We start from the raw sequence: 12,373 nt of genomic DNA on the forward strand, positions 1-12,373 counted from the left end.
TGGTGAGGCATGAAGGGAGCTGTGGTCAACAACATCTGGAGGGAATCAATAAATGCTGAATTTATCTAGTACAGGCAGAAACAAACTAGTTAATCATCAGGTCAACATCTAGCTGAAGATCATCTTGAATGGTACGATATTCTACCAATGAACTATCCCCTTTTGGAATTTCCACTGAATGTGTGAGGAGCAAGAGGAAGCTCAGTCTATCTAGACTAAAAAAGGGACTGCAAACTTCAACCATTCTAGATTTATCCACTGCCCATAAAACAACATTATGTCAGGAATGGCTGTTACATTACAATCTGCTTCTCATGCAAAGACTATGATGAACCCCACGTGCGGCAACATTCTGTCAAAGAAGTCAGTGTTGCTTTTCAAAAAATAAGAGAACCACCTGCAGCTTGAATCCATCCAAATGACGTAGTCAGTGGGTATCCATGGGGCATGTTATTCAATGATGCAATGCCCTGTCTGTGCCAGGCTGCCTCTTTTCCAAAGACATGGGCATTACTCACAATGCATCAAGCAAAAATAATAATAAAAAGTACACAAATAAGAATTGCAATTGAAAGGAGATTGAAAACAACAACAACAACAAATCAGCCAATCAGCCAATGGATCAGTGTGTTTGATGGATAGGGTTCTGCCTTGTGTCTTCCAGTTCAGGATGCTGTGCACATTTTCTGTTATGAAGATTGATACTTAAGTCCATGTCTGTGTAATCCATTTTTCTGCTCCTTTAAGACAGCTGGCCGTATTATTTTTCTATAGAGAAGGCTTGATGGGGGGGGGGTGCATGGTGGGGAAAATTTGTCAAGGTGTTCTTTGGCAAGAGAAAGGGTGAAGAGGCAAGGGAGCCTTAACTCTTAAGAGGTTTTCAAAATGTGCTGCCATTTTCTTTTGCTTTGGGACAGCATCTTTTTGTTTTTGTTTTGATTTTTTGTTTTGCATTTTTTTTCCAGGTTCATCATTTGTTATCTATCCACATACTTATACACATACTTCATTATACACCTTTAGGTGCCAGGCAAAAACATTCCCTTTTAACCTTTGGTTGATTTGGTTGGCATCCTATACCCTTTTAAAATGTGGTTATTTGGGGGGGGGGGTGTTAGTGGGTTGTTGTTGTTTCATTTTGATGATATGCATTGTGGTTTTATATTTTGATTTTGTTCTGTGAACCACCCTGAGACCTCCAGGTATAGGGCAGTATATAAATGTAAATAAAGAATCAAACCAATAAATAATACTTATCATATGCATTGTTTTTGTAAACCACTTAGAGACTGATGTGGTGTTCAGCAGTATATAAAAATGCAAAATAAAATGATAAAATGAAACTGCTTTCAGACAATTACATTTTCACTGTGTTCAAATTTCATTTTTGCTCCAAAGAACTCAAGGCAGTGTGCCATTGAAGAGATCAATGTCATCAAAAGACCCTGCCTGGCAGATTGAAATGGCAGTGCCAGACAGCAGACGTTGGGGAGAAGCAGCACAGCCACAAGATGCTGAGAGGCAGAGGGGTGTGTGTGTGTATTATGCAACCTGTCTTGTGTTCTTTACTCTACTTCGATGTCCTCAAGTGCACTGCCCCATTGCCAGCGTCAAAGGCAGCTTTGGCTGGTATGTGTGTGTATCTTCTCTTCCCTCCTCAGGCAGCAAAAAGTATTGGGCTGGCCCGAGTCTCTATACTCAGAGTGCTAAAGCCTTCACACCATACCTTTAAGCCCTCCAAAGAATCCTAGGAACTATAGTTCACTCCTCACAGAGTTGCAATGATCAGCAGCCTTAACAAGCTAGAGTTTCCAGGATTTGGGCTGGGGTGGGCAAGGGAATGTGCTTTAAATGTACAGTGTGTGCATAGGCTAAGCCAGCCAACCACTGGTGGAAAAGCAATTCCACAGAAGAAGCATCTTTCAAAGCCTGAGAAGCTCCAAATGGTGATTATAGACAATGTGCTAATGAACCCAGGAAACACCTGTTTGATAGAGAAAAATTCCACCCACCTGCTTTCTATCAGAGCAAGAATTACTGAGTTGCAATTAATTGTACATCAAAATCACTTATCAAATATAAACGCCCACATGCAATAAACATAATTGTAAGCTGGAGTTATCTAGGACCCATTAAGTGTTTCTGCTGCAGTTCAGGTCCCCAACACATCCCTCATCATGAGAGCTTATGGGGATGATGAAGGTTGCAATTTCCTGCTTATTCTTTCCATATCCATTAAACAACTGGACAACCACACTGTTCCCATTACAAGCTGTTCCTTGGAATAGATATTATAAGAGCTTTGCTGCATTTTTTTTTTTAGCTCCTGGTTTACTCTTCTCATTGGGGATGGCAGGCTGGGTCTGTTTTGAAATGCAGGCTGCCACTGAGGCATGATCTGTGTAGCTTTTATATCAGAGAGTAGAAGGTCAGAGAGATATTAATGCAGCTTACTTGGACTTGTCGGGTCACCAAATCTTCGGAGTCTCCCACTGGAGGTCCTTGAGATTCCTACGGTAAAGGAAAAATAGGCATTAGGTGCTAAGCAGGTGATGGCAAGCACAAGGCTTGCCATGGGATCTAGATTTAGCAAACAGGTGTGAACTACTGAACTTCAGATACTTTGCATAAAAACATCACAGCCTGGCTGGATCAGGCCAAAGGCCCATCTGGCTGAGCACCCTGTCCTCACAGTCACCATCCCCGCGTTAGGAATGTACCAACTATAACCCAAGACATCAAAGATCTTGTTTGCCTTTTCGCAAGAAACATCAAGAGCTAAAAATGCCAATGGTGAGGCTAGGTTCTCAAGTTTCTGCATGATTTACTGCAGAAACAAAGACCAGGGGCACACCCAGATTGTCAGAACCAGTAACTCTCTCAGATAGTGCTATATGTATGCCTTTTGTGTAGTAAGAAGCAGCTTGGGAGGGACCTGGGATCATCGCCTTTGGTTGTACTCCTATTTCTAAGAAACAGCAACTTTAGGAAGCCATAGCCAAAACCCAGCCAGTCATGTAAGGGGCAGGGGAGGAATTACTACCATACTCTGGGATGATTGTCTTCCCCCACCCCTGGCAGCACTCCTGGTGCTTTAATAACTATGTGATAAGAGATTTGCAGGAACTTAATTCCCACCCTCCCCCAACAAAAATAGCATATGACTATTAAGAAAAGCTCTGCCTGCTAAATCTTTGCTTGTCATTCATGTATGACTTTTCAAATAAAGCATACAACAGCCATTAGACACCCTGGGGTAATGTTGGGAATGGGGGGAGTTGATTACCTAACATTACAAGCCTCTCGAAACATGTGTCATTCATACCCACAAGCCAAGCATCCCTTGTGATTTCTTAATTATTCAATTCTGACAATAGTCATTGGATATTCAGTCTGTCCCTCAGTTCTGAAATAAGTGACTAAGTCTTAGATCAGGGGTCAGCAAACTTTTTCAGCAGGGGGCCAGTCCACTGTCCCTCAGACCTTGGGGGGGGGGCGGACTATATTTTTTGGGGAGAAATGAACGAATTCCTATGCCACACAAATAACCCAGAGATGCATTTGAAATAAAAGGACACATTCTACTCATGAAAAAACACGCTGATTCCTGGACTGTCCGCGGGCCGGATTTAGAAGGCAATTGGGCCAGATCCGGCCCCCAGGCCTTAGTTTGCCTACCCATGTCTTAGATTCACCTTCATCACATCTCAAAAAGAGTTGTGTTTCATCAGGATAGAGACAGAACAAGCAGCAAACACAATAAAACTAGACAATGATGATGATGATTCCTGCTGACAGGTCTGCTTGGAAAAAGTGACTCATGTCCTATGCGTCTGCATGGCTCTATACGTGCCACGTGGCTTCCTTCGTTAAGTAAGTATTGTTGTAATTATAAGGATTATTATATTGAAATATGACATGTGACCAAACAATTTATCTGTTCTAAAGGAGACTAAAGTCATTCTGAAACTACTAACACTGGTGTAGTTGGGGTTCTATTATAATTGAAAAACAGTACTTTCTCCACTGACTTGGCTGTAGCTCTTTAAGGGGCCTCCTGCCCTGAAAATGTAGCTCCATTAACTGTCATGGACTGGCTGGACACAGAGGAATGGTGGGAGGAACTAGCAGGGGAACCACCAAGGGAAGAAGGCTCAGAGCCTGGGGAGTGGTGGTGGTGGGACAATGATGAGTGGTCAAAGGGAGAAGAGGAAGAAGTTTGGGAAGGGGAGGTGTCAGAAGCTGAGTAGGTAACAGGGCTTAGTGAGCTGGGAGAGAAGTGGCAGAAAGAAGTTCAGAATCAGAGGCAGAAGCTGAAGCAGGAGGATGGGAGGAGGCCAAGAGGCAGAGATGAGTCAGGCTGGTGAAGAGTTGTGGGTGTCTTCCTCTCCTGCTGCAACAAGTTCCCCTTCCTCATTGTCTTGAAGAACCAGAAGAGGCATGAAAAGGTTGGAGCAGAAGCTGGTAATGTGCAGACGCAATCTCCGATTGCTTGGTGTGGAGGCAGGGGGGACCCTGGAGAGAAGGCGATTTAGGCAGTTGTGAAGAGGTGGGGACCTTCAGACTCAGCAACTGCTTCATGGGGGTAAGAGCTGCCGGAGATGAGTTGCGGTACTCATTAAACCTGATACTCCTATGCAAATATTTTTGCTAATAAAGAGTTAACTCCAACTTGTACAGTGTGATTTACTGCTGCCTCACTCCTGACATTTACTTACAGTGCCAAAGACTAAACCGATGGTGTCCTACAGTATATTGATCTATGACCCCATAATGTCCATGACTGCTCAGAAGCCAAAAGGAAGGGCTCAAAATGGCTCCCAGTAGTCAACAGGAAGGCAGCCATTTGTTGCCTCCAAAACACCCAGCCCTCCCTTGAAGCTAATATTCTCTGCGCTCCTGCTCATCTTGTCTGTTTCCTTCACCAACCATCCTTCCCCCCCTCAGTGCTCACAAAAGCTAATCAACACTATTTTGAATTCTAGATTTTGAAAGCACAAATTGTTTAGAATTAGCAGGCATTTTTGCACAATTTGGAGGAACTTGCAGGCTTTGGCATTGATTGCAATAGCTAAAATGCCTTCAAATTCTGTTGGGAAAGCACTGTAGCAAACCCAATGAAAGTGTATGGCAAGGGGAGGAGACAAACGTGAGACTGTTCTTCTAAACTGCAGCTCCTTTCCCACTTCCACTCTCCATTGAAATGGAACAGCTCAAAAATTAAAAGATGGGCCATCCAAGAACATTCCACTGCGTGACTATATCCCAGCTATGCTAAATTATAGTCCTTGGGGTGGTTAGCCATTTTGCGGCTGGACAATATTCCTTGAGACTTTATGGCATCTGGTTTGGCAAGCCTCACCCAATTTTCCACGATTCAGTAACGCTGATAACAGACTCCCCCTTTCCTGGACACTTTTCTTCAATTCCAAGCATTTAATATTCTAATCAAGCCTCCCAGTCTGGCCTTCTGTAACTCCTTCCATCTTGAATTTCCCTCCCCACTGGCCCTTCCCATTTTACTTTGGCCAGTTCAAGCAATAAATTAAAAATTGAAAAGAAATGCAAATTCAGGTCACACCATCCCAAATTTCCTTACACGGCAAGATCCAGGAAAACAGCAGGTAATTACAGCACAAAATTCCCACAATTATCCAGGCTAGCAGGGTTGCAAATGGATATTTTCTGCAAGCAATTAACACAGAAATGTGCACTAAACTTCCACTAGGTTGTATTAGTTTACCAGAAGTGGTTTTTAATGATTTGTGAAATATCGCATAAAATACAAAAATTATCAGGTAAGGAAGCATTCTGAAAATGGAATGAAGTGCTGTTTCAGTGCAGCCTTCATTGCATTTCGTCCCAAACATAAGTGTGTGAAATATTTCACTTCAGGGAACAGTTATCAGAATGGAAGATCTTTGGGCCCTTCCCTCTCTAACAATTCCTCAATTAATTAAAAAACAAACAAACCTGACCAGGCCTGCCTCCTTGCTTTTAACAGGAGGTTGGTCTTAAGCATTCAATCTGTAAAACATACCTCCATGCCATGAAAAGCATAATCATTTGCTAATGGCCACAGGTCAAGCTGCTTCTTCAAGGGGCAGCTTAAGGCGATAGTTGAAAATGTGGGGCAATCAACCTTATATAACCAACATGCTTAGCTCTAATTAATGCATGAAGGGGTTAAGACCACAGAGTAAACTGTCCTGCCATGCTTAGGTAGGTCACTTCCCTTCACCTTGGGAGGAAAAGTTATGAAGCCTTTGTCCTTTTCATTTCCACCAAGTGAACCCTACCAGTAAGGGTGTCTAAGGTGGATGTTTCAAGCTTAGACTATGTGGTTTAAGCAATCCATCTTTGTGTTTCTATACAAACAATTTAAAAACATTTACCATTTTGGAACCTAAGTTAAACTGCCTGTCTCTTTCTGTGCTAAGGAACGTGGAGAACTTTGAAAGCAACTTAGAAAGAGGATATTTTAAAGGTACAACAGCCTGTATTTCCATGCTTTACTTTGCTGCATGTTTTGTAATTTTAAATCTCTGCTAGGGTTCTCTCCTCAAAGAATACTTGCTCCAAACCGGATTCGGAGTCAGGGCTACCATTTCCCCCCCCATTTCATTAAATTTATATAACACTTAATTACAATTGTCTCCAAGCGGTGTATAGGTAACTCAAAACAATGGGTCCAGATCTTATTTACTGGGTGTTGACTAACTGGAATATGCAACTATTGCTTACAAAAATGGCTTGTCCAATCTAGAACACTCCTGATCCAGAAAGGGACTCGGCACAATTTTTTTTATACTGTTCTCACATACTGTGGGGGGTGGGAAACACCCCTTGACTGCTTTTTGGCCCTCAAGATGCAGTTTATTGTACATCACCTTCCGGGGCAAACAGCAACTGGTGGTGAGAGAGGGGGATTTCAGTGGGTAACTGGTGCAAGTCCTCTATCCAGACTGAGAGCACATTTCAGATCTTAGCCCCACATAGCTGCTTTTTCTTCAAAATAAAAGGTGACTGGCTTCAGCATATTTTGTTTTGTTTTTAAGGATGAAGATGGTAATGTAAAAAGGAAAGTACCTAAGCGATTAGCCTGTTGATGTTCATCTGGCGGCATCTTGCCTCCCTTGTAATAGTTCAAACAAGCCCTCCCCTTTATTTGCACTAAAATTAAACCAACAAGAGGAATATGCAAAGCCACAGCTGCTTTCCAGCATTAATCAGAAACACTCATTCAAAAATTTATGGTTTCCCAGCCTCTGTGTAAAGGAACCACTTGCCAAATATAAGCCAAGCGCAGCTGCGCTGAAAACACAAGCCATGTGTATGAGCGCTTTGTGCTTCTCTCTGCCTCAAATATGCCTGGCAGCAATGCAGTGCATACAGCTCACTTCAGGGAAGGGAGAGAAAAGGTGTTTCTGCAGTTGGCTCTTCAGATTGGCAACTCCAGCATGACTTGCTACACAGCTGACAGTCATAAGAACATGATCGTAAGACGAGCTGGGCTAGATCAGGCCAACAGCCCGTCAAGTCCAGCATCCTGTTCTTACAGTTGCTAACCAGATGCCCGTGAGAAGCTTGTAAAGCTGGACATGGGTACAACAAGTCCATTTGCTGGCTGGCTGACAAGGTTGCAGGGCCAGGCATTTGTGCAGCAAACTTAGGGTATACAGTGGTACCTTGGGTTAAGAACTTAATTCGTTCCAGAGGTCTGTTCTTAACCTGAAACTTTAGCTAATGGGGCCTCCCTCTGCCACCGGAGCAAGATTTCTGTTCTCATCCTGAAGCAAAGTTCTTAACCCGAAGTGCTATTTCTGGATTAGTGGAGTTTGTAACCTGAAGCGTATGTAACCCGAGGTACCACTGTACTATAATCTTTCTGCTCTTGATTTTAGCAAGAATGATTGTAGCCCTGAATGACCACAATCCTGCAGGCTCCCCTAGATTAATGTCAAGGGCTCATAAGGGCCTCCCCCCCCCCCCCCGAGTCTCCAAAATTGAAGAACTTGGGTTCCATCTCTGTTCCTACTTCATGACTGGATTTTGGTGTGTAAATTTGGCTCCCTGCAGCAAAGAATGGGATTTTCCATGGAAAATATGTTTGCTGTTCCAGACCTGCTGATATGTGGGTGGCAGGATGAAGAGGAGAAGGCACAGTCTATGCAGTACAGATACAGCTATGCTGCACTTGTACAAAGGGTTCTGGCAGGTTGCACAGGCCATATACTGCTAGAGTCCCTGAATGGGGCAGATCACCCCTTTGCCACTGCCTTCTAGTGGAATGTGGGTGAATTACAAAGGATAGAAGGAAGAAATCAGCAAGCATGTTGGTAGTAGATGTTCACATATTACTACATGAATAATCTGAAAAGCCGTCTCTGGCTGGGGGAAAAAATCTACCTTGTTTTATGGGCATACTTGAAACAATGAGATACTAGTGGGGGTTAAAGGTAAAGGGTAAAGGGACCCCTGACCATTAGGTCCAGTCATGGCCGAATCTGGGGTTGTGTCACTCATCTCGCTTTATTGGCCGAGGGAGCCGGCGTACAGCTTCCGGGTCATGTGGCCAGCATGACGAAGCCGCTTCTGGCGAACCAGAGCAGCGCACGGAAATGCCGTTTACCTTCCTGCCGGAGCGGTACCTATTTATCTGCTTGCACTTTGACGTGCTTTCGAACTGCTAGGTTGGCAGGAGCAGGGACCGAGCAACGGGAGCTCACCCCGTTGTGGAGATTCGAACCGCCGACCTTCTGATCGGCAAGTCCTAGGCTCTGTGGTTTAACCTCATCTTAATTATTCTCCTCCACCCTCCCCCATGCATCGTACAAAACCTCCAGTTACAGGCTTTCAAGAGCTCTTGAAGAGAAGCACATAATATAATATTTTAAAGATTTCAAAGTAGCGTACAAAGCTTGAATGAAACTAATTCACAATACCTATAAATACATCTTATAACCAACATATAAATGTCACCAAATACTACATGGCCAGAGTCTGGGGATAAAATGTTTTGAGATGAAACATGTCCTGTTGTGTTTTTCAAACAAAAAGTGGTTCAGGGAAGCAGACTCCTTCTGACATCATAGCCTTGGTTTGGTTTTGGGACATTTGACTACCCTGAGTTGTATTGCAATATAGCTTAGGGTGAAGAAACACTCCCCCAAGTCGTGTGTGTGTGTGTGTGTGTGTGTGTGTGTGTGTGTGTGTGTTTTAATGGGCCTGGATAAAGTTAAAAAACAGTTCCTTCCAGCGTGAAGATTCAGGTTTCAGTTCTTAAAACACACACACACAATTTGATCTTATTTTCCATGCACACTGAACTCTGTGATTAATCCAAGGTTTATCCATCTGATCTTGAAGCTATGGTTACCGTTTACATACATTTCTGAATAAGTGGTGCCATGCAAAGTCAGCCTTTGAGTTCACTCAGGTTCTATCAAGTAGGGGAGCTTCTTGAAAAAGCAAACTCGTGCTTTCGTGTCATTAGTTTCTCAGCGGAGTGTGTACTAGGCATGAATAAACCTGCCAATTTAAGTTTCTCTGTTTCTATTTCTCATTTTTCCAATCTTAAATTCAATTTAAATTCATTTATGAATCAGCTTGCAATTTAAAAAAAAAAAATTCATCAAGGTTTTAGTGCAAATTTCTCCTAATGCATACATTTCTGCAAAGCAATTCCCCCAAATATAATGCATTTCTGTTTCTTCATGAATATGTGCATTTTTATACATGCATTACCCCAGTATATACATTTTTGTACACATTACTTGGCAGAACAGCTGCACTGAAAAAAAATTCAGAGATGTATGTATTTCAAAGGATGACTGTATTTCAGATTGTGTATTGTTTTGGAAAGTGTGTGTTAGGTAGCTTAAATGCAAATTGATTCAATTCCCCCCAGTACCACCATCCCTAGTGTGCACAGCATTCTGAAGAATCAATCCTGACTCCAGTTAAACTCCAAAGCTTGTTGATTTAATCCCAGATGCATGGATCAATGGAACCCCTTGATCAAAAAAGCTCTAACAGAATATTCTGGAAGTAAGCAGAGGAAGAAAATGGCTACATACTCAAATGTTCCTGCAAACACTTCAATGGGGAAAAACTGCACCTGAAGGCGTATACCCCACACTTGACATCCCAGAAGAGCAATCAGATCCTGTTACATTTGCCAAGAAGGTACAGCCTTCCCAGATACGTGGGAGAGAATGTTCATTCACATATATTAATGAATTTAACAAAACCTCCCTAAAAACAATCCATTTCCAAATGTTAAGGAAGGCATACAACAAAGTGCAAAAATTAAATACTCAAGCCAGTTTAAAATCAGGCTGCAGCCAGTCTGGGCAGCAAAATCCATTTTGGAGGAGGAAAGCTGAATTTTAAACCTAAGGTCTAGCATTCCCCTGGAACTCTCAACAGCCCTCAGACTCCCTCTGCTGTCCTGTGCCTCGTTTTTCTCAACCCCGCCCCACCCGCAGCACTCTTTATGTAGGGAAAGCTGCCTTCTGTATGAAAGCTGTTTTATTCATGCAGCTGAAACCCTCCTTAGTTTTTGGAGAGTTTTCTGACACAAAACAGCAATGTGTTTCTTAAAAGCAATGTGTTGTTTTTTGTGTGCGTGTGTTTTAAAGAGGTCTTTACTCCACATTTCTGCCATTGCATTTTAAACAGATGATTGTATTTTTCAGCTGCAGACTTTCCCCCTGTGGCCCTTTCCTTCTTTCCTGCTCTGATTTCAAACACGCTCCACTCTCTGTTTTTTTATTTTAAAGACTCACCTTTCCCTGCATCCCCCAAACCTTCAACTGATGCTGCAGCATTAATCAACAGCTGCTGCAGTTTCTATGTACTAACCTGTCACATGAGGATGTATGGCTAAACTCCTGTCCCCCTGCTGCCCCGTTGGTCAGGCTCCATTAGGGAAATGTTGGATTTTCCCAGGGGATGATTTATTAAGAGGAGACCATCAGCAGCTCCCACTTTCACCCCTGTTCAAACGTCTCCCTTGCTTACTGCTCATCATTCATAGTAAAAGGGTCTGTGGGAAATCAAGAGCAGCACTGACATGGTGCAAACTTGGATCCTGCCACAAGCCAGAGCAAATTCAAGGCATGTGTAACGTGCATTTAACCTTCATCAGTTATTCCACTAAAGTCATCTTTCAGTTACCAAAACCTGTTCAAGAGATTCCAATAATTTTAGGAGGCATTTCACACACACACACACACACACACACACACACACACTTCTGGGCGTGTGTAGTCTCTGAATCGACAGCTTCCATTCAGGTCCCCTCCTGCATATGCTACAACTCTTACATGACTTAAATAAAAGGAACTACATTTATAAGCTATGCTAGAATTCACACTTAGAAAAAGAAAAGAGGCTAATGGCAATTATAGCTTCCATAACCAATCTCACAGAGAGAAATCACACACATGGAGATTAAGGTCAACACCTTTTGCTAAAGCGTCCACATGTACACCTAGATACTTCTGATACAATTGGTCTTTCTGATGGGAGTTGTCCATGTTTGTGAATATTAAGAAAAGCCCTGATGGATCAGATGAAAGACCTATCAAGTCCAGAATCCTGTCCTCACAGTGGCCACCCAGATGCCAATGGCAAACCCACAAACAAGAAACAAGGGCTATAGATCTCTTCCTGCTTGCCAGTTTCCTGCAGGGATCTGGGTGGCAACTGTGAGAACAGGATACTAGACTAGATGGACCATTGGTCTGATCCAGTAGGCCCTTCTTATTCCCTATGGGTGCCTAGACTAGTTGACCCTTTGTTCCAGTTCAGGTCCAATGGCTCTACTTACGTTCTTCTAGATAATTTCCTGCTCTTTTAGATATGCGTGACTAGAAGTATTTCAATTGTGGATGCATCAATATTGATATAAAGGCATCACAATATTGACTACTCACTATCTGGCCATGTTAGTTTCAAGTTGCTAGGCAATTGTCAAGAATGTACAAATTGTAGACAATGCGAATGTTGTCCGAAATAGTTCTGAGTGGTGTTTCTTTCTTATTTTTATTTTTGTTATTTTATTAGCAAGTAAGCCAAGAATCACTAAAGTTACATGCTGGGCATTTGCCATTAAAAGTCTGAACCAGCTGCTCAGTTTAGCAACCTTTACATGTCTCATCTTATATCAGCACAGCTGGGCACTAACAAACTAGAAAGCAAGACAGTAATTGCATGAAAGTGTGGGCAACTCACCTGCAAACAAACAGAAGCACAACACAGAGTTTCCCCACTTTATTACAAAGATTGCCTACTTCTGCTCTAAAATTACCATGCAGGAAAACCACTGGGCACCCAAAGACCCATGTCTGAACTGAAGTATAGGGTA

The 12,373-nt window shown here is 42.7% G+C and overlaps 1 protein-coding gene across 1 annotated transcript in view; it reads right to left on the minus strand.

Annotated features, from left to right (window-relative positions):
• The window catches only part of SEPTIN9 (septin 9), a 216,523-nt gene that overhangs the window by 175,276 nt on the left and 28,874 nt on the right, over positions 1 to 12,373 (minus strand). The window contains exon 2 of the mRNA XM_079966064.1: positions 2,455 to 2,511. Coding sequence (XP_079822190.1) covers positions 2,455 to 2,511 — 57 coding nt within the window. The remainder of the gene's footprint in view (positions 1 to 2,454; positions 2,512 to 12,373) is intronic.

Source organism: Podarcis cretensis (genome assembly GCF_951804945.1).
Source record: "Podarcis cretensis genome assembly, chromosome: 2".
NCBI classification, from domain to species: Eukaryota; Metazoa; Chordata; class Lepidosauria; order Squamata; family Lacertidae; genus Podarcis; species Podarcis cretensis.